General features: G+C 36.9%; 1 protein-coding gene and 1 pseudogene across 5 annotated transcripts in view; one reads left to right on the top strand and one right to left on the bottom strand.

Moving 5' to 3' along the window:
- Positions 1 to 23487, bottom strand: part of EPB41L5 (erythrocyte membrane protein band 4.1 like 5) — a 140361-nt gene that overhangs the window by 53177 nt on the left and 63697 nt on the right. For 4 of the 5 annotated variants that reach the window (XM_008686106.2, XM_008686108.2, XM_008686107.2 and 1 more), the window contains exons 15-16: positions 18125 to 18167; positions 17612 to 17727 (exon numbers count right to left, since the gene is read on the bottom strand). The exons of the other annotated variant lie outside the window; for it this stretch is intronic. In XM_008686106.2, coding sequence (XP_008684328.1) covers positions 17612 to 17727; positions 18125 to 18167 — 159 coding nt within the window. The remainder of the gene's footprint in view (positions 1 to 17611; positions 17728 to 18124; positions 18168 to 23487) is intronic. 5 annotated transcript variants of the gene reach the window in all.
- Positions 3104 to 9852, top strand: LOC121104009 (annotated as a pseudogene).

Raw genomic sequence — 23487 nt, 5'->3', positions numbered from 1 at the left:
GGGGGGGGGTGGGGGAATGGGATAGGCTGGTGATGAGTAGTAAGGAGGGCACGCACTGCATGGTGCACTGGGTGTTATACACAACTAATGAATCATCGAGCCTTACATCGGAAACCGGGGATGTACTGTATGGTGACTAACATAATATAATAAAAAATCAAAAAAAAAAAAAAAGATTACCAAATGGGCAAAGGATGTGAACAGACATTTCTCCAAAAAAGATATGCAAATCGCCAACTAACATAATATAATAAAAAATCAAAAAAAAAAAAAAAGATTACCAAATGGGCAAAGGATGTGAACAGACATTTCTCCAAAAAAGATATGCAAATCGCCAATATGCATATTAAAAAATACCTAACATCATTAGCCCCCTGAAAATGCAACTCAAAGCCACAATGAGCTACCTACCATATCCAACAACCAGGATAACTATAATGAAAAAGGTAAGAAAGTTGCTGGTGAAAATATAAAATGGTGCAGCTACTTTGGAAAACAATTTTAACATTCCTCAAGATGTTAAACACAGTTACCATAAGACCCTGCAATTACATTCCTATCAATATACCCAAAAGAACTGAAAACACGTGTTCATAAAAAACAAAAAAATCCTTCCCTGAATGCTGACAGCAGTACTGACAATAGCCAAAAAGTAGAAACCCAAGTCCCATCAACTGATGGACAAATAAAAGATTATGTACCATATAAGGGAATATATTAAACCATTAAAAGGAATCAAACACTCATAAATGCTACTATATATATATATATATATATATATATATTTTTTTTTTTAAATTTAAGTAAGCTCTACACTCAATATAGTGCTTGAACTCACGACCCAAGATCAGGGCACCTGGCTGGCTCAGTCAGCTAAGCGTCGCTTTGATTTCAGCTCAGGTCATGATCTCAGGGTCCTGGGACTGAGCCCCATGTCAGGCTCCAAGCTCAGTGAGGAGTCTGCTTGTCCCTCTGTCCTTCACCCCCATTCGTGCTCTTTCTCTCTCAAATAAAAATAAAATCGTTACAAAAAAAAGTCACATGCTCTACTGACTGAACTAGCCAGGCACTCCAACATGGATAAATCTTAAAAACACTATGCTAAGTGAAAGAAGGCAGAGGAAAAACATCACATATTATATGATTCTATTTACGGGACATTTCCAGAATGAGCAAATTTATGGAGGCAGAAAGATTAGTGTTTGCTAGGACTTGGTGGGGAGGGGAGAATAGGCAGTAAGTGCTAATGGGTAAGGGGTTTCTTTGGGGGATAATGAAAATGTGCTGGAATTATACTGGTGATGGTTGTACACCTTTGTGAATACACTAAAAACCAATGCGTTGTATACACAAAAAGTTTTTAAAAAATACAGTTAGACACTACACTTTCAATCTGTGGCTTTTGGCAATATCTTAGCACACATCCATTTGTCAAGACTTTATGAAGAAATATATAAGGACATTACCTCTTCTATACATCTTCTTTTTTATGGACACTTACCTGAAGCATTCTGTCTTGTTTCCCACTACATTTTGGGGCATTTTAATTTGTTTTTACATATTTATAGTAGATGCTAGCTAAACAAACAAACAAACAAACAAACAAGCAACAAAAACGTCTCCCTATCCCCACTCTCTGAAAATTCCATTTATCTTTCCAGGTTCACTTCCTGTGCACTTAAAAGAAATATATACATGGTTTGATGATTTTTATAAAAATGAAAACATACCCCAGATACTCTACTTGAGTTTATAACTCAACAATGTATTACTTACATACTCAATAACCAAGCACATGGAGAATATTCCTCATTCTTTATCAATTACAGTATGGATGCAGCATACTTTAATAATCTAGTCTTCCACCAACTGACATTCATTCTTCGCACCTCTTTAGAAAGTTCCTATTACACTCCTTTTTACTCTCCACAATCTAGGCCCCACCAAGCTTTACAATTTATGGAGTTGGTACAGTGGGTGTCATTCTAGGTTCTAGGACCAAGCTTTGAGGCCTAGCCTTACCACGTACTAGCAATGTAACTTTGGAGAAGTTATATCCTTACTGTGCCTCAATTTCTTCACTAGCCTAAATACCTTACAGAGTCCTATAAGGAATAAATGTTTTGCTGGAGTAATATTTACTGCTGTAACTCCAGAACAATGAATGCCAGGCATAGAAATACTCAAATATCAGCTTATCGTTATTACCATGCCTCCCCATGAATTCTGTACTCATTACCCAAACTCATTATCCAGGAATGGTTCCCTTTGACTCTGCTACTATTAAAATTTTCTTCTGCTGCAGCTCTCTTAGCCCATAATGATTAATTCATACAATGTTCTTAAGTACTCCTCAAAATCTGATGCAAATGTCAGCAAGCCTTCTTAACTTCAACCTTTTACTCTTCCATGACCTTGCTTGCCTAATGACTTAGCATTTATATCAGTTATTTATAAAACGGCCTATCTCCACAATCTGAATGTAAATTTCAGCATTTTGACTACTTCTGCAACACCAAATATGTCAAGATGTGCCTGGCATTCATTCATTCATTTGATCAACTAATATTTGAGTGCCAAGCCAGGCAATGCTCTGGGGATAGAGGAGTAAAAATAAATGTTCTCCTTTGATGAAGCTTACATTCTACTGACAAACACAGAAATGACATAACAAGTAAACATATAATGTAAGATGAAGTGATGTGAGAAAAAATGAAGCAGAGTAAGGAGGATAGGGAATGACAAGGGGGGGGCATGATTATTTTACAAAAAGGTGAGGTTTCTATGATAAGAAACTTAAGGTGTAAGAATGAACCAGAAGAGATTCAAGGGAAGAATTTTCATGTAGAGGTAAAAATACAATGATCCTGAGAGGGAACACACCTGGGTATATTTGAGCAAGTCTTTGGAGGCAGCAAACAAGGTCAAGGCTGACAGATGATAAAGTACAGGAAAAATCATGTTTTTGTCAATACGGGGATTTGGGGTTTTAGTCTCTGTGACATGAGGACCTCTGGAACACCTAAGTGGAGGAATGACATGATCTAAGTTACAAGCACCATGGCTGCCAAGGGGAATATGAGACAGAAAAGGCCCAAAGGCAATGGCTGGAAGACCAGGTAAGAAATAAGGGATGATAATAAACTGACAAAGGGTAAGACTTCAAGTTATATCCAAAGCTATAGTAATCAAAATAGTATAGTACTGACACAAAAATGGACACACAGTTAATGGAACAGAATAAAAAACCCATAAATAAACCCACACCTATATGGTCAATTAATCTTCGACAAAGCAGGGAAGGAACAAGCAATGGGAAAAGGACAGTCCTTTCAACAAATGGTATGGGGAAAATTGGACAGCAACATGCAAAAGAAAGAATCTGGACTACTTTATTATACCATACACAAAAATAAATTCAAAATGGATTAAAGACCTAAATGTGAGACCTGAAATCATACAAAAACCTAGAAAAGAACAAAGGCAGCACCTCTTTGACACTGGCTGTAGCAACTTTTTTCTAGCTATGTCTCCTGAGACAAGGGATACAAAAGCAAAAATAAACTATTGGCACTACAAAATAAAAAGCTTCCGCATAGCAAAGGAAACAATCAACAAAACTAAATGTCAACCTATGTAATGGGAGAAAATATTTGCAAAGGACATATCTGATAAAGGGTTAATATCCAAAATATATAAAGAACTTACAGTAACTCAGCACCCAAAAAAACAAATAATCCAATTAAAAAATGGGCAAAAGACATGAACAGACATTTCTCCAAAGAAGACATCCAGATGGCCAACACACATGAAAAGATGTTCATCATCACTTACGATCAGGGAAATTCAAATCAATACTACAATGACAAATCATTTCACACCTGTCAGAATGGCTAAAATCACAACAGGTGCTGGTAAGGACGTGGAGAAAAAGGAACACTCATATACTGTTGGCAGGAATACAACCTGGTGCAGCCACTGTGGAAAATTGTATGGAGGTTCCTCAGAAAGTTAAAAACAGAACTACCCTACGATCATCACACTACTGAGTATTTACCCAAAGAATACAAAAACAGTAATTCAAAGAGATACACACATATTTATGTTTATAGCAGCATTATTTACAATAGCTAAGATATGGAAGCAGCCCAAATGTCCAACAACTGAAGAATGGATAAAGAAGATCTGATATAGGGGTGCCTGGGTGGCTCAGTTGTTAAGCGTCTGCCTTCGGCTCAGGGTGTGATCCCAGGGTTCTGGAATCGAGCCCCACATCGGGCTCCCTGCTCCGCTGGGAGCCTGCTTCTTTCTTTCCCACTCCCCCTGCTTGTGTTCCCTCTCTCGCTATTGCTCTGTCAAATAAATCAATAAATCTTTAAAAAAAAAAAAGATGTTTAAAAAAAAAATGATGTGATATATATACATACACATACATACACACACATACACACACAGAGGAATATTATTCAGCCATAAAAAGAATCAAATCTTGCCATTTGCAACAACACAGATAGAGCTACAGAGAATAAGGCTAAGCAAGATAAGTTAGAGAAAGACAAATACCGTCTCATTCTACTCATATGTCAAATTCAAAAAACAAAACAAAGAGGAAAAAAGAGAGACTAACCAAGAAACAGACAGACTCTTAATTATAGAGAACAAACTGATGGATACCCGAGGGGATGTTGGTGAAACAGGTGATGGGGATTAAATAGTACACTTATCATGATGAGCACCAGGTAATATATGGAAGCATGAATCACTATGTTGTACACCTGAAACTAATATTAACACTGCACAGCTGACTAAATGGAATTAAAAGAAAAACTTAAAAAAAAAAAGAAAGAAATAGGGTGGGAGCAGTAGAGATGGCGACAAGTAGTGGATTCTGGATATACATTTTTTAATATTTTATTTTTTGAGAGAGAGAGAGCACACACATGGTGGAGGTAGAGGGATGAGAGGGAGAAGCAGACTCTCAGCTGAGCAGGGAGTCTGAAGTAGGGCTCGATCCCAGGACCCTAGGAACATGACCTGAGCCAAAGGCACTTAACCAAATGAGCCACCCAGGCACCCCGATTCAGGATACATTTTGAAGAACAGACAGAACTTACTGACTAATGGGTAGAGACAAAGAGGAGTCAAGATAATTATTAGAGGGGCGCCTGGGTGACTCAGTTGTTAAGTGTCTGTCTTAGGCTCAGGGCGTGATACCAGGGTCCTGGGATCAAGCCTTGCATCGGGCTCCCTGATCCACTGGGAGCCTGCTTTTTCCTCTCCCACTCCCCCTGCTTGTGTTCCCTCTCTCGCTGGCTGTCTCTCTCTCTGTCAAATAAGTAAAATAAAATCTTTAAAAAAAAAAAAAGATAATTATTAGAGGCTATGATCTAAGCCAGTGCTTCTCAAACTTTACTATGCATCATCTTCTCTAAGAGAGCATATTAAAACAGATTGTCAGACCTCATCTTCAGAGTCTCTGATTCAGTAGTTCTGGAGTGGAGCCTGAGACACACTGGCCTACCAACAGGAAAAACAAATTACTGAGCTAGGAAAAACAGCAGAGATGAGAAAAACTGAACAAGGAGTTCAACTCTGAACATATTAAATTTGAGATGTCCCAATATCACCTCTATGGTATTTTCCCCCAAAACCCATGGCTTCAATCTAATCATGGAAAAGTATCACATATATATAACTCAAATTGGAAGACCATCCTACAAAGTATCTGACCAGTGCTCTTCAAAAAGTCATCAAAGTCTGAAGATCACAGATGGACGGGGACTAGATCAGATCTTGGAACATTTTGAAAAGACTGGTGAAATCTAAATAAAGTCCATAGTTTAGTTAGTAGTGGCACTGTATCAATGTTAATTTCTTTCTTTTGGTAACAGTCCCACTGTACCATGGCTACTAGGATGTTAACATTAGCGAAAGCTAGAGGGAGGGTGTGAGAGCTCTCTGCACGATCTTTGAACTTATAAGCCTAAAATTATTTCAAAATAAAACGATTTTAAAAATTAAGATGCCTTTATTAGATATCTAAGTAGTGATGTCATATAGGCAGTTGGATATTAACTCTGAAAATGAAGCAGTCCAGGCTGAGGATATAAAATGAAAAATTACCAGTGTATAAATGGCATCTAAAACCATAACACTAGTTGAGATTACCAAGGAAACGAGTTATTACAGAAGAGGTCCTAAGACAATCTTTAGGGGGCTAGGGAGATAAGGAGAAACTTAAAAAGGGTCTAAAAATGATGGCTAGCGAGACAGAAGACAAGAGAGAGTGGTGTCCCTACGCTAAGTGAAGGAAGCATTTCATGAAGAAGGAAATGACCAAGTTTTCAATGCTAACTTGACTGAAGATTGATGTGGGATTAGAAATGTGGTCATGTGTGAACTAACAAAAGCTCTTTTGGTGGAGGGATAGCATAACACTACGAGATCATGCAGAACCTTTACACAGATTTAAGCAATGCCCCTCCTGAAGACACTTCCATCTCTTACGAAACTGTCATATATTATGCTTTCATGAGAACAAGAAATTTAGTGCCACCTGCTGGAAAACCAGTCATAAATACGTCATCACTGCCCTCTTGAATGCGGCACTCTTGTGCATACACAACCTTCACAGTCATACACAGCAGCTTAGTTGGCAAAGTCTGATTAGAATGCGTTCAAAATAGAATGAGAAGAAAGAGGAGACAGTATTGACAATTCTTTCATGGCAAGGGGTTTGGTATAAGTGGAACAAGGAAACCGAATAGCCAAAAAGGGAGGTAGATTCAAGAGAGGGTTTCTTTTTTAATGATGTTAGATATCATAGACTGTTTCTGTGCTGATGAGACTATTCCAGTAGAGAGGGAAAAATGATGCTATAGCACAAGGGAGAATTGCTGAAATGACGGTACTGGGCACTCCCTAGGAGTCAAGATCTAGTAGAAGAGTGAAGAGGTAGGCTTTATTTTTATTTTTTTAAGATTTTGAGAGAGAGAGCAAGCAGGAGGGAGGGACAAACAGACTCCCCACTGAGCAGATAGCCCAACGTGGGACTTGATTCCAGGACCCTGGGATCATGACCCAAGCCGAAGGCAGACACTTAACTGACTGAGCCACCCAGGTGTCCCAAGAGGTAGGCTTTAAATAAGAGAATGGATAGTTCACCTAGAGGACAACAGGAAAAGCAGAGTATATATGACCAAATGGAGATAAGTCAATTGAGACGATGATGGAATATACTGAAGATCTCTTCTGGTTGCTTATTTTCTCAATAAAATAGGAAGCAAGGTCATTAATGGACAGTGAGGAGTGAGGAAGTGGGGGAAGTTTGGAAGAGAAATTACCACCAGCATCACGTGAGAATGTATATAGATTAAGGAAATGTGATAGGATTTGAGGCAGCACTGAAGACCTACTTGAGCTCAGGCGCCAAAATTTAAAGTGAGACCATTCAACAATGTTGCATTTTACATTGTCCATCTACACGTAGAGTAAACAGAGCTGGATTTAACCAGGATTGAATCCAGGATTTAACTAGATGTGTGCAACAGGAGAAAGGTCAAGAAATGTGAGAGTACGTACAAAGGAGCAATTATAAATAACTGTGTATAAGGAAGTGAGGAATGACGAGGTGCTCTGGTAGGTATTCAACAAGTAATGAGATGAATTTAAAAAGGAGGTATCATGCGGAGGGGTGCCTGGGTGGCACAGCGGTTAAGCATCTGCCTTCGGCTCAGGGCGTGATCCCAGTGTTCTGGGATCGAGCCCCACATCAGGCTCCTCCGCTATGAGCCTGCTTCTTCCTCTCCCACTCCCCCTGCTTGTGTTCCCTCTCTTGCTGGCTGTCTCTATCTCTGTCGAATAAATAAATAAAATCTTAAAAAAAAAAAAAAAAGGAGGTATCATGGGGACCCTGGGTGGCTCAGTCGTTAAGCATCTGCCTTCGGCTCAGGGCGTGATCCTGGAGTCCTGGGATCGAGCCCCACATCAGGCTCCTCCGCTATGAGCCTGCTTCTTCCTCTCCCACTCCCCCTGCTGTGTTCGCTCTCTCACTGGCTGTCTCTCTCTCTGTCAAATAAATGAATAAAAAAAAAAAAAAAAAGGAGGTATCAACGCAAGCTTCCCCAATCTTTAACTTAAATATTTGCAATGATTGCCTCAGGCCTCCTTACCACACTGAAACTCCTCAGCACTGATCTTCAATGCCTTTCCATGCCATACAAATACTTTTAACTGCTATTGCTCCAACATACCTGTTAAGCTCCACTTAACGTGATAACCAGGATATTCTAAAGTTCCCAAATCTCCCTAAGTCTTTTTAAAGACTTCCAAAGGTTTTGATATTGGCATTCCCAGAAAGAATTAGTGTAAATTGTTGAATGTAGTTCTTATCTCTGAACTCCTAGAGAGTTTATAATTAAATAATCCCTGAACCTAACAGCTGGGCTACAAACATAGCTGTTATAGAAAATTATTCTATGTAATGGTACATATTCTAGTAGTATTTTACATCCTGGGATGTTTTCCAAAATTTCTCTAACCAGTTTCACAAGACAAATCAGGCCATCAACTGTCTTCCTATTATCATCTCTACCTTTCTTCTTCTTTTTTTTACCCCACCCACCTTTAAATATTAATATTAACAATAATCAGTCATTAGTCAATAGACCAGACCCTTATTAAGGAATCTCCAACTTCTCACAAATCCTAACCATACACTGGTTATAGTTCGTGTCTTCTTTATTAAAATTACTTAAAAACAAAACAAATGAAAATTCCTTCAAGAATAAAAAATAAGATCTGCAGCTGTTAAACCTGTTTTTAAGAGGAGGAGGTATAGGTTTATTACACCACTAAGGGAGTCTTCAGTCACACTCCTGGAGAATGTTGTTCTCCAAGTCAGATATCTCTTCTCTGTGCCAATATAAACAAAATGTTGGCCAGTTGTCAGGAACAAAATGTAAAAGTTCACTTGAGCACCATCACCTAGAATTAAGGCCACAGCTTGTTGTTAGGCACACAAAAGCTTAGGTAATTATCTAATAATAAAAAACTGTGAGAACAATTCCTTCAGGAAAAACAGGAACACTCATTTTTCTGCTTCAGGATAAAAATAAAAATGTATCATTAAAAAAGCCACAGAAAATTTTTTCCTTGCACCAATTTCTTTTGAAATTTTCTCTTCTCTTCACTAATTCTACAAGAAGGCGAATATTATATTCCCCACCAACCCCACATGCTTAAAGCAGCTAAAATGTACACAATAGCAAGAATTGAAGAAATGAAGTTATATAACATATATTCTAGTGAAAGTGACATGCTTCATTGCCCTACTATTTCTGTCGCCAAAGTTAATGTCAAGTGGGTGAAACAAAATTCTCACAATGATTTCACATGACTAAAGTAAAAAGCTAATTTGTATGAACAGAAGATGAGAAATTTCTATGTTCTTCAAAAAAGGGAGCTGAGCTTTCCAACCAGGGCCTGCAAAGAAGGATGATAAGAAGAAGAAAGGCCGTTCTGCCATCAAAAAGGCAGTGATCAGAGAACACACCAACATTCACAAGTGGATCCATGGAGTGGGTTTCAAGAACTGTGGCCCTCAGGCACTCAAACAGATCTGTAAATATGCCATGGAGGAGATGGGAACTCCAGAAGTGTACACTGACACCAGGCTCAACAAAGCTGTCTGGGCCAAAGGAATAAGCAATGTTCCATACCATATCTGTGTGCAGTTGTCCAAAAAACGTAATGAGGATGAAGACTTCACCAAACAAGCTCTACACATTGGTCACCTCTGTACCTGTCACCATTTTCAAAAACCTACAGACAGTTAATATGGATGAGAACTAATCGCTGACTGTCACAAATAAATGTCACAAATAGGGTATAAAATTGAAAAAAAAGGGGGGGTGGGGAGCTGAGAAAAAATACTATACGATTCATAATAGGCAGAAAGGATCTGACAAATCACATTTTATACTAAGACAAAAGCATAGAGAGAGAGGCACACAGAGAGAGACAGAGAGAGAGAGACACACACACAGAGGTTTCCCTCCCCCAGAAGGATCTTCAAATTCTATTCATGTATAAGCATCTCACATGGAAGCACTGACAATTCTGGAATCTGATGATGTGGTATAGTTTATGTTAAAATACAGGAAGGAAGTATGTGGTGGTAAAGAGATTAAGTGCTATTGGATTTTATTTTTGCAAATTCATATGATTAGCCCTATATACCAAGGATATAAAATAAATTACCGCAACTTAATATTACTATTTTCAGACCCAATATTCAAAGCCTAACACACACAAAATAATGGTCTTTCAAGCAATGAACTATGGTTTAGAAATGAAGCATATGCCCCACCAAAACAGTTAAAGTACCATGGTTCAAATGATTACTGCTCCCACCATCAGTACATAGTACATGCTGCACTAATATGGACAACCATCTCCCCACTTTTTCAGTTTACATCTGTGAATACATAATCAAGGGATCAAAGCTGAGGATTACTCTTCTCATTCCTGTGAGCTAGTCATCACAATACTCTTCTTTCCCCTGAAACCCAAGACACTGAAATCCTCCACTCCTTTCCACCACCCTCTTCAGCTATTTTCCTGTTTTGGCAAGATGGAAAGATGAAATGAATGACATCAGGATACATAAAAGTGATAAAGCAAGACTATTAATCAAAATAATTATTAGCATATCAACCAAGTAAATATGTAAAAATCTAGTAAATTAAAAAAACTACCATAATTAAGGCCCGGTTCATTGTTTTATCTCATGAAACAAGCTGTCTGCCTGCCCTTCACTCAGAATACACTTCAGTTTTATACTCTGACATGTTTACATGGCATCTTTTACATTCTGGACAATTTTAACAATAAAGATTCACCCAAGGGTTATAAATTATATTTCCTGGATCAGCACTTTAAATAAATTTTAAAAAGTCCCCCTAAAAAAAGATTTGAATTATACTGATGATATTACAATATTAGAATGTTTGTATAAAGGGCACCTAGGTGGTTCAATTGGTTAAGCGTCTGCCTTTAGCTCAGGTCATAATCCCAGGGTCCTGGGATCCAGCCCAGCAGTGCATCACATCAGGCTCCCTGCTCAGCAGGGAGTCTGCGTCTCCCTCTCCCTTGGCTGTCTGCCCCCCTTGTGCACTCTCTCTCTCTGAAATAAATAAAATCTTAAAAAACAAAACAAGACACACGAATGTTTGTATACTAGTTATTTTTTAAAATACAGACGTATACACGACAGGACAAATAAAGTTTCTGTTTTCTCTGTAAATCCATTTAAAAGTATATATATGATTACCCTATCAAGGTCAAAAGGATTAGACTAAACGCAGAGACAGGTAAAAGCCTTTGAAGTGGTTTTACCATCAAAAGAAATAATTATTACAAGAGCTTGTTTATTTTTATGTGTGAAAGTGTAAAGATCACTACCTTGGTTGTGTTTCTGCAAGTTTCTCCATCTATAAAAGTACAGGTGAAACATAACCAACCTAATTTGAGATGTAATTACGTTAAATAAAATTAACCAAAGTACTGAAGTTGAATCACACGGTCCTAGAGTTCTGTGCTGTTGGCTCCTTCTGATCAAAACGACAGTAACCAAGTAAGGTACTTCTGGAGGATATTAATTCCCTAATCTACAATGTATGACCACTCACCCTTTAGGCATAATAAAATGCAGAATATAAATAAGCTGGTGATGATTTATTTAATTTAGGATGAACTGCCTGTAAATTCTTCATAGCTCTGGAAACATGTATATCTTGAAAATATCAGTAGCAAGAATATTCACAATATTTGATATGAAATCCTAGACCATATAGAAACTTGTATAAAATAAACAAATTTGATTCTACTACCATTCAGTCTTAACCCTTTACGTCCCCCACCCCTGCACTGCCTTTCTCCCTACCATCCCTCCAATCCAGTGTCTATCATCAGGACTTTACAAATGAACGATAATATAACAAGGTTTTCAAAGAAAGAATAATCATGATGTGATTCTTCCGTCATTTAAATGTAACAGTACTGATTCACTCAAATTCTAGTACAGAAATGGCCACTTTCAATATAAACTGAAGAACTTACTCTTCTATTACAATCCTTTCCTATTTCCCAAAGTTAATATTCTGCTAAGGTATATATAAGGCATTGTTCAGCAGTCTAACCTTCAGATTTCAAGATTAATTTTAGAGTACAAAGAGTCAAACCCTGGGACTTCCTAAAAGACCTAAAAAGCTTTATTATTACACTTCTTTGGTTTCTATTATAGAAACAGTTCTTAATCATATTCACACCCATGAAATCTTTTCCTGAATGACACAAACCAGAGTTTCTGTGCTAAAATGTTATGATTCAGATTCCCTGCTTTAAAGAAAAAAATCACCATCAACGATACCTGACAATTATAATCTGAGCTATGTAAAGTCTAAAACAACTATGAAGGATATACATTAGTAGCCATTTTTAATCATGCTTTATGATGATAAGATTTAGGGAGGGAGCTGGGTTATTTAAGATACAGACCTATTCATATTTACAGGCTGTGCTAAAGAATACTTTGAGCTTCTGTCTCCTTAAAATGATTGTGATAGGGGTGCCTGGGGGGCTCAGTCGGTTAAGTGTCTGCCTTCGGCTTACATGATCCCAGCGTCCTGGGATCGAGCCCAGATCCAGCTCTCGGTCAGCAGAGAGCCAGCTTCTCCCTCTCCCTCTGCCGGCAGCTTCCCCTGCTTGTGCATGGCTGCACGCACGTGCTCTCTCTCTGTCAAATAAATAAACCTTTAAAAAAAGATGTTTGTGATAAAATCACAGATTGACACCTGCCTATATATTTCATTCATAGATCTTACTTAATTTTGCTTACTTATATTTTCTTTTGACAAGTTGTATTCTATTTGCAATCAACAGTCCAGTAATAAAGCTGTCTGAAACCTGTATCTAGCAGAGTGATTAGACCAACCTCAGAAGTAAACAGGAGGGTATATGGGTTAGGTCGTTTGTAATAAAGCTTCATTATCTTGAAGTATTATGAATTCTCAGACTATAATTATCTTCAAATTACCATACACATAGTTCTAAGGTTTGGAAATTGTTAAAATTTCTAAGAACTGTAGAAAGGCAAAAGAAATGCTTCCCTTATATCAGTTCCCATTACATTAAAAATGTACTTTTTCCAGATAATCTGCCTTTATGAAGTAAATCAGAGAGCTTGGATGATTACATCTGAAGTTCATAAAGGACCAAAATAGTAATATATCCAATCCATTTGAAAGTGATATGGTTTGGGCTTTAGAATTTTATTTTAAAGGTTGTACAAGGCTAGACTACGAGGCTGCTGCAAACCTGGGGAATCTATCAGATGCATAAGATGAAAAAGAAAAGAGAAAATGAAAAGTCAAAAGTAAATACATTTTCCATTTTGTACAACCATTCAGTAGTAATGTAATTAAATTTAGTTAACCACCAGTTAGCTAGTTAATGATGCATAAGTAACCATTCAGGTTTATCTCTCTACATGAATCACATTATTAATGTGATTTCTTAGCCTTTCGGTAAATTAAAATACTTATTTGTTAAAAAGTAAAAGTGCTTTTAATTAAAAATTACATTAATTATGATTATAGAATCTTAGGCACTTAACTGAAATTAAGGCATGGGTCACTGTAGAAGTATTAAAAATGGTACAGAAAAGCAGCTTTTATCAAAGTATCACCAAAGGCTGATACGTAATGCCTGGACATGCTTCCTTCTCAGTTGTGATTAGTGTCTGATTCTTTTGACTCAATCTATTTGGATGGCATGGGGTGAGAGCGTAACAGGCAGCTTTTACACAAACACAAACCTTCTCCTGAGACATCTTCTGAGTGATGTACTAACATGTGAAAATCATGAAAAACCTTTCCAAAATTACAATGATATATACATACCCTTTCGATACAAAAGCATTTGTCATTATCATTGATGGCATACAGCTTTCTTCACATTCTTTTCCCTTTCACAGAATTCAATTACAAACAACACTACACAAATAGTGACTCAATATAAAGTAATTTCTCCCAAATTCTAATGTGATCAATCCTCTATGTATAGAAAATGTATACCATCAATTTGCATGACAAAGAGTCCCAGTGTCTAACGGGCTTAACACTCATATCTCAGGCATGGCTGCATGGCCAGGAAAATGAACATCATGATGGACTCCTGCATTCTTCACATTGTGCTCATGGACAAAGTCAGTGTAGTTTCTATGTGCAGGCTGGGGTGGGGACAAGGCCCTTGTGTTCCACTGGTTTCCACCACGTTGACAGCAGTCACTGGCAGCAGAGAGCCTGGATGGTTGGGGAGTGGGAGGGGAGCACAGTTAGTCAACAGGAATAGGAGAAAATGGATGTGTAAGAGGTAATAAAGGAGAAAGGCAGTGTGACCAGCATGCACCACTGCTATGAGTAGTTATTGACATCTACTGCATGCAATGACATTCAAGAATAAAGGGGGGGGGGTTGGAACCGACAAAGTTATATGTAGTGGAAAAGCTCAATATGGAAATATGAATAAGTAATCAGAGTCAGTTAAGTGAATTAAATAAAGAGGAAATTTCACAGAGAACAAACACTCTATCTGTCCCTGATATTGGCCTCAAAATCAAAGTTAAAAATGCTGTTTGAAGTTCTAATGAGAAGGAAAAAATGTTTATTACCTACTTAATTCAAATATTTAAAAGGACACTTCTACATTACGGACAAAGGCACATTTAGAAAAGAGCAACTGTGAAAATTATTCCCCAAATTAAGTGATTTCACAAAACTGAAATCCAGGAAACAAAATTCAGAAAGAACATTAAAAAAACAAAAAACTATCTTCAGAGGCCACGTAATTTTATGTCAATGTTTCCAATTAACAATGGAGAATCATTGCTCCTTCTATAATCAAAGTTCACAGAACCTCAGAATGAAATTCAACAGGTACAGATAATGTGATGAGGTTGTAAGCCCCTCCAAGGAACAGTTTAGTAAGTATATTAAGACACCCTTTATCCCACAGTGCTATAGAATAGCCCTACAGAACTATAAGAGTGAAGCATGCATACAAGCAATTCCTGGTTAGAAATAATTAGAGTCCTCCAGTAGAAAGAAACATTTGTCACAGTTCAGAAAATCAAGGTTTGCAACACAGCAAAAAAGGGCAGCACATATTTAAGATAATTATAAAGAAAAAAAAACCCATCCCAATTATAAAAGATGTCTAAGGATAAATTTTTAAATAGTCTTTTTCTAACTCAACTAAAACATGAATCCTCATCTTTTTTTCCTTAAGAAAACTGAAATTAGCTAAAAGGATTTTTCAGAACAAACTTGAGTGCTTTTTTACAATAAAATCATTATCTTTTCTTCAACAGATATACAATTTCTTCATCAGATCTATCCCATAAAATTCATGACCCTCAATATACGGTCTCTGAAAATTTAGGAAATTAAGTTAGGTTTATGTTCTCCCCCATATATGCAAGACTTTCCAAATATTATTGTTTTGTTTTTGTTGTTTATAAATGGTTTAATGGATTTAATACATGAATTGTTTCTCAATTTATGAGATACTCTAAATATCAGATACTCTAAATATCAGATAATTCTATATTACCAAATCGTTCACTGAAATAATGGTGTCATTTAGAAGATATTAGCGAGAGAAAGCTAAAGAACTGAACGTGAAGTAGGTTTAGATTAAAATGGTTAGAAGTTATCTACCTGATAATAGTCTGTTGTTCTGCCCAATTGTTCAATCCTTGGGAGCATTTCCAAATTTTATTAACTGATCACTTTCTAAAGGAGGACTGTTTTATATTCATTTAAGAGCATTAGTAACAATAAAACATGCAGAAACAAAAACTGAAATACAGAATGCACTTTAAATTCAGGCTGGGGATCCATTAGCTCCAAAACAGATCAATTCTATATTCAGTTCCATGCCACCGCTGACATACACTGAGGCTCATTAGGTTTCCAGGATCACCATTTTACTCCATTTCAGCAAAGGAGGTCTCAGCACAAGTACATAACGGGAGGACACATAGCTCCAAATTTTTCATTTTCCTTAAAATTCAATACTCTCAGATTCAGCATTGTCTCTTTTAAAGGCTGTGTCAAAGGAACTACATAATGCCTAATAAATTAAATTAAATAGATTTAAATATGTGCCCATTAAAATCAGAAAACTCAATAAAGATTTAGTGTCACAATATAGTGTGCAAACCATCCCCCAGGACTCTCATTCCGTATTAATATAAAAGGTAAGCATGTATTAAGGGAGTTCTTTTATTGTTGAAGTCTGGTTTCCTTGCCAATAGGACTTGGTGGTAACATCGAGGCCATAAAACATAGCTGCTTACTGGAGCTGTGTTTTCTTCAGAAACTGAAGAAACTCTTTTTAATGGCTTAAAAAAATAAAGACTAAAATTTGATATTTAGAAGCCTCACTGTTCATACTTTAAGTGTGTGCCCGCATGCACACACACACAAAGTATCCCTCTACCACACTCCCAGGTAAAAGGAAAAGAAAAAATAGATAAAGAAAAAAAATTTCCTCAATTTTAGAAACTAATCAAGTTATTTGGAACTGAAGTAAAAATATGCCCAACCATGAAGAGCAAAGCACCTTGCAAGTTAGTTAAGCCAAAATAACAGTGAAAAACAATTACATAGCAAAGACTGAAAATAATCACCAACCACTGTTGACCCACCACCATGAAGGAAGAACTGGTTGCACAGAAAGCTGACCAAAACCTTGAGATCACCACAGAAACTCATTAGATTTCAGGTATTAAACAAACTAAGAGCAAGAGAAAAAGAGAAAAATCCTATGAATTATCAAACTTCATTTCATAGACACACAACTTGAACAGATGCTACCAACATGACCACTCAACCAAATAATTCCCTAGGAGCTCTCCAAGCCACATACATTTATTCAGGAAATGATGAACCCTACTGATTACACTCCAATAAGCCACAAAGTATTCATATTTGTGTACTAACTATGAATGTAAAAAAAAGACCCTGGAAATCTAAGCAAATAAAGTATCTTCTCTGTCATCAGATTCTCTCTCCATCCCCCAAAACGGAGTATTTTAATTTTTTGGGTTTTTTTTTTCCGATTATAATCATGTTCCCCTTTTGGCTTATCTTCAGTCTTTAATGAAAAAACACATCCAAAGCACCAGCATTATGTTGTATGGAATAACATATAATGAATATATTTTCCTTACTGATCTGAGAAAAGGTTCTACTGACTAACACTGAAGTCCTTTTCAACAGAGAATCACCCACCACTTCCAATCATGCTAACCAAAATAAGGAGGGATGTCTGATGTTCTTCAGTTAAATAATTGCATTCCCTTCTTCATACATATCCCTTATTTTCCCAATCCCAGTATGACTATTCCATAATATGTTTCTGTTCACCTTACAAATATGAATAATTTGCTTTCAATCATATTTAAAGTATTCTAAAGATTATGGCTGGGAATTTAGAATACCATTAAGCAAGCAACATTTTATTCTGGTTTAAGGAGTTAACAAACCATTTCCTGTCATGCTGGTCTAACCCAGGATTCCTTGGAAGATTCTCTATCTCTGCCAGCACAGGACCAGAGGGAACAGAAGGAATCTCAGACACAGTAGATTTCACACCCCAACCCTGTGAATTATAAAATTACAAAAATCATCTATTTTGCCTAGATAAAAGGTTTCATCACCAATAAACAGAACATTAAAATGGAACACTACCTACAAACATAGTGCAAACAAATGCTTGAATGTTATGTACTACCTCAGATAGATAATAATCTAATTAAATATTAATATTTTATTCATTATATAGGATTTACTGGAACAGAAATTGTTCTACAGAGCACCCGTTCTATTTACAACATCTCAGATAATAACAGAGGGTTTCATTATCCACTTTACAGATAAAAAAAGAAAACGCACAAAACCTTCCCAAAGTTATACCACTATGAAAATTCAATTAATAATACCACTACTTGTCATAATTAACTAGTGTTCTAGTGTTCAGAAGCTTAATATGATCTCACCTGTTGGGAGCCATTACTCTGAGTTGAAACATTATTGTGAACACTGTAATGGGGAAAAATATCTATTAAAAAGCCATACATAAAATGTGAAGGCTTCACACTATAAGATTATACATACAGTAATGAAAGTAGCTTTATTTTTAAAGGCATTAATTGTTTTGTTGCAAATAAAGAAAAAATTACTGTTGGTACCTATAACTAAGAATGTAAAATGCCCAGAAAACATTTGCTTTTATAGACAAATACTTGTTTTCTATAACCTGCTCATCTGAGGTGTCCATATACCTACATTTTAATTGTGCTTTAAATGTGTAGTTAACTACTAATCTTGCTTATTCATGGACGGTATCTATCAAAGATGGCAAAATGAAGAGCGGCACAAATGATACCTTAAATTCAAGGCATTAAGCACAATTTTCCACATAAACTTATCTGCGTCATTTCTTTTGCATACTTCTACCCTCTCAAGATTTTCCACTGTCAGCAATAGCTCAGTATTTTATAACTCAAAAGGCCTTAGTATAGACTTAAAGTTAGAAACCTCTCTGTATACTTTCCACTCCAAATGATTTATAAATATGTTTTTAAATTTTTAGTTTAGGCTGTATTCATTTCCCTCCTCCATCGCCTTCCCACAAAAAAACACTTAAAAAACTCAATCTAAAACAAAATAAATAAAAACAAACCTCAGAAGAGCTAAAAAAAAAAGAGAACAAATATTCAATGAAATAACTCAAAGATGACATACTATCACAACAAAATGATGGGAAGAAAGAGTTTATGGACTTCAGACCTTCTAACATAAGCATACAAGCATCCTGAGGTAAAGAATTCAACTAAGGCAACTGAAAATATGTTCAAAGTTTTACACACACACACACACACACACACACACTTCCTTGAAAGTGAGAAAATAATCTACACATTTAATGAGAGAGAGCACTATGTTCCATGAAAAGGAGATAGGGAATTAAATACATTCAATCTCTTATTGTTAAGTTACTGTCTTTCAAGGATAAGAGAAGAATACTTAAGGTACCCCAAGGAGATTAAAAGGAAATCACTGCCAATATCTGGCTGGGACAGATCTCTTCATAGCAATACTCAAGAATATTATACCCAGGGATGCCTGAGTGGCTTAGTCGGTTAAGCATCTGCCTTCAGCTCAGGTCATGAACCCAGGGTCCTGGAATCGAGTCCCACATCAGGTTCCTTGCTCAGCAGGGAGCCTGCTTCTTTCTCTGCCTGCCTCTCCCCCTGCTTGTGCTTTCTCTCTCTGACAAATAAAATCTTAAAAAAAAAAAAAAAAGAGTATTATACCCAGCCAAGATGTCATTCTAGTAAAAGGAAACGGGCAGGGATGCCTGGGTGGCTCAGTCAGTTAAGTATCTACCTTAGGCTCAGTTCATGATTTCAGGGTCCTGGGATCAAACCCCGTGTCAGGCTCCCTGCTCAGCGGGGAACCTGCTTCTCCCTCTCCCTATGCCTCTCCCCCCGCTTGTGCTTGCTCGCTCTCTCTCTCTCACACATAAATAAAATCTTAAAAAAAGAAAAAAGGAAATGGACAAACTCCGAATACAGCATCTAGGAGCCTTTCTTAGAGGGGTGGGAGCAAAACAAAAACAATCTGATGAAAGACAACCAATTAAGAAAGAACTCAAGAATGAAGAGGCTGGGGCACCTGGGTGGCTCAGTCGTTTAAGCATCTGCCTTCGGCTCAGGTCATGATCCCAAGGTCCTGGGACTGAGCCCCACCATCAGGCTCCCGGCTCAGAGGGGAGCCTACTTCTCCCTCTGACCCTCCCTCCACTCATACTCTCTCTCTCTCATTCTCTCTCTCTCTCAAATAAATGAGTAAAATCTTAAAAAAAAAAAAAAGAATGAAGAGGCCTTGCTAAAGGCTAGGTGTTGAGAAGTGTACCTATTTTATGTCTTATTTTTTATTACCTACATCTCTATTACAAGTCGAGTCACCAGAACTTGCAGTAGTATTGCCTGGGTTCAAACCCAAGCTGTGCCACTACCACTAGTTCTACTCTCCAAACCTCAGGTTCTTCATTTGCATGAAACTGTTAGGAGGATTAAATGCATTAATATTAGCAAAACACTAAGAACAGTGATAAATAAAACTGGCCAAAAAAACTGAAAAAAACAAAACAAAACTGGTTAGTGTACAACTGTTGTCAAGACAATTGCAAAGGATATACCTGCCAGGCATGACTTCTTTTGATTAACGTTGGTGTTCCCAGAACACATTATGCTGGTTTAAGTAACCCATAATCCCAGATTATGAAATCTCATCCAACCCACTTGGCTGGATGATCCCCCTGGTTACTCTTTGAAGCTTTTCCTTTAACTGAGAATAACTCCAGCAAGTGATAAGTAAAAGATGAATAATAACATGAAAAAAAAGTGCTTATAATAAGTGATCTTAATGGGATCATAGCCCCCTGTTTTCAAATAATTTGAAATGTAGAAAGCACTATTTTCTCATAATTACACACATTCCTTCACTTCCACTAACACAAAAGTAGGAATGAATACTTCTCATTACTGACCTAATTCTAGCTTCCCCTTTCAAAGGACCACCTGTAATAACTGACCCCTTTTGCTCTTATACTCTCTGTATTCATCACTTCCTCCTTCATTCCTTCTTTTCCATCTTTAAGATTCTGTCAGCTAAGCCTGTACAAAAAGTCTCTATCCTTTAAAATGTCACCTCTTCTTAGGATACTTTATATTAGTCAAGACTCATGAGGAATAGTTTGGAGATAAAATAGTATAAGGAAAACCACTGACATCAGCCAATTTAAAAACCTGTTACTCACACAGGCACAATACAAGGTCAAGAAGCTTTTTAGGTCAAATAGCTGTGCTTTTTCAAACAGTACTGTTTTCCATGGTTCACTGAAGCAAAACTGTTATTCAAATAGAACTACAAGGGCAAGAATGAAAGGGCATTCATGCCAGTCCAAATTCAGGTTCTTTCAAGCAGCATTATGAAGAGTGGTAAATAAACTTCAGGAGAGCTGGGTCCCCCTCTACATTTTATATCTAAAAGTTTATTGTAAATAATAATAATAAAGTATCATTGCTTAAATATCCTATTTCTGTTATGCTTTCCAAAGCCAAAAGCATTTTTCAAGCAAAGATAATAAAAATTAGTTATTAAAATTAAATTAATCTTAATTCTAAGAAAGAGACTATATAGTCATACTTAAGTTTTTGGTCAGAAATGTGTATCTCAAAAAAAAAATTTTTTTTTAAAGATGTTATTTGTTTGAGACAGAGACATAGAGAGAGCACGCACAAGCGCATGAGTGGTGGGGAGGGCCAGAGGGAGAGGGAGAAGCAAACTCCCCGCTGAGCAAGGAGCCCGACATGGGGCTCAATCCCAGGACCCTGAGATCATGACCTGAGCCAAAGGCAGACACTTAACCAACTGAGCCACCCAGGTGCCCCTCAAAAAATTATTTTAAAGGACAAATTCTTGCAAATAAAAACCTTAATTTTTCAACTACAATATTATTGCTTGAATACTTTGGTTACATTTCTGGTAAATTCACCAGGTTATCTTCCTTATTTTAAGGTCTAATATTCTGTCCCAGCCTCCCTTTCAGGTAAGCAAGACATAATCCATTACACAAAAATCAAACAAAATAGTTTAAAAACTACAGAATACTTTATCCATCATTTTTCTTAAAAGCATAGCTTATAAACAACTACAATGAAAGTAAAAGTGTACAACTCAGGAAAGGCAGAAAACTTTGTTTTTTACCTAATTAAAAATTCACAATAGAGAGAATACCTCACTTCCTCCCTACTCTATTCATTGACTTTTTAACAGCCTACTAACAAGCTAAAGAAACTTCAGGAGAAGTGCTTTTGTGATGAATCACTAATCACAGCCCGACTTGAATGGTTTTCTAAGTGGGAAAAAAAAAAAAAAAAAAAAAAAAGAAAGAAAAAAACCAGGGCATCTCAAGGAGAGGCTGCCCATACTCAGTATCCCAAATTAAACGATTTCTACTTTTGAAGAAGCTCTAGTCACACATCTGCCATATAAGAGTAGACAAATTCAAGAGTTAAATAGATTTGCAAGTATGTCCTGAATCTGACACTTGGACAGACATTCCAGGAGACTGACACGTACCAACAGTTAAGAAGCATTATATGAAACTATACATTGTAATGTATACTATTAAAAATAATTGAGTCATCAGAAGTAGAACTTCTGGAATGGTGGTTTGAGGACTCTTTCCCTCAACAAACATTTAGCTGGTGAAAACTATCTGAAAAAAAAAATCATTAAAAAGCATACATCAGTGAATAAACATTTATTCAAGAAAACTAAGTCTGGCATTTGAGCCACAATTTGCTCTCATCCCTCATTCCCCCAAGTTCAATGTGGTGAAATCTTCACTCCATGTGGTGATCTATATGGAAATCAAGGAACATATTCCCAAGTAACCAAAGGTCAAGGAAGAAATCAAAAGAGAAACTGGAAAATAATTTGGGATAAATAAAAATGAAAACACAACATACCAAACTTACGGAATTTGATTAAAGCAGTGCTTGGAGGAAAATCTATAGCAACTAATGTTTTATTTTAAAAAAGAATAGGGGGTTCCTGGATGGCTCAGTCGGTTAAGTGACTGCCTTTGGCTCAGGTCATGATCCCAGGGTCCTGGGATCAAACCCCGCATCAGGCTCTCTGCTCAATGGGGGAGTCTGCTTCTCCCTCTGCATCATCCTCCCTGCTCATGCTCGGTCTGTCTCTCTTCCTAATAAATAAATAAATAAATAAATAAAATCTTAAAAAAAAAAAAAAAAAGAATAGGGGCACCTGGGCGGCTCAATCAGTTAAGTGTCTCACTATTGATTTTGGCTCAGATCATGAGATTGAGCCCTACATTGGGCTCCATGCTCAGTGCAAAGTCTACTTGTCCCTATCCCTAGTCCCCTGCTCCCACCCCCCAAATAACACGCTTTCTCCCTCAAATAAATAATTTAGAAAAAAAAAGGAATAAAGATCTCAAATAAATAACCTAATTTCCCATGTTAAGACACTATAAAAAAGAAAAGCAAATTAAACCTAAAAGTATAAGAAATAAAATAAAATATCAGAGGCACCAGGCTGGCCCGGTAGGTAGAGCATGCAACTCTCAACTCTTGATCTTGGGATCATGAGTTCAAGCCCCACGTTAGCATGGAGCCTACTTAAAATTTAAAAATTTTAAAAGAAAGAAAGAATATATCAGAGCGAAAATTAATAAACTTGAAAAACTGACAAGAATCAATGAAACCAAAAGCTGGTTCTTTGAAAAGGCCCACAAAATGGGCAAACCTTTACCTCAACTGAC

Source organism: Ursus maritimus, unplaced genomic scaffold (genome assembly GCF_017311325.1).
Source record: "Ursus maritimus isolate PB19 unplaced genomic scaffold, ASM1731132v1 scaffold_1, whole genome shotgun sequence".
NCBI lineage: Eukaryota > Metazoa > Chordata > Mammalia > Carnivora > Ursidae > Ursus > Ursus maritimus.
Note: the sequence above shows the minus strand (reverse complement) of the source record. Positions and strands in the feature narration are given on the sequence as shown.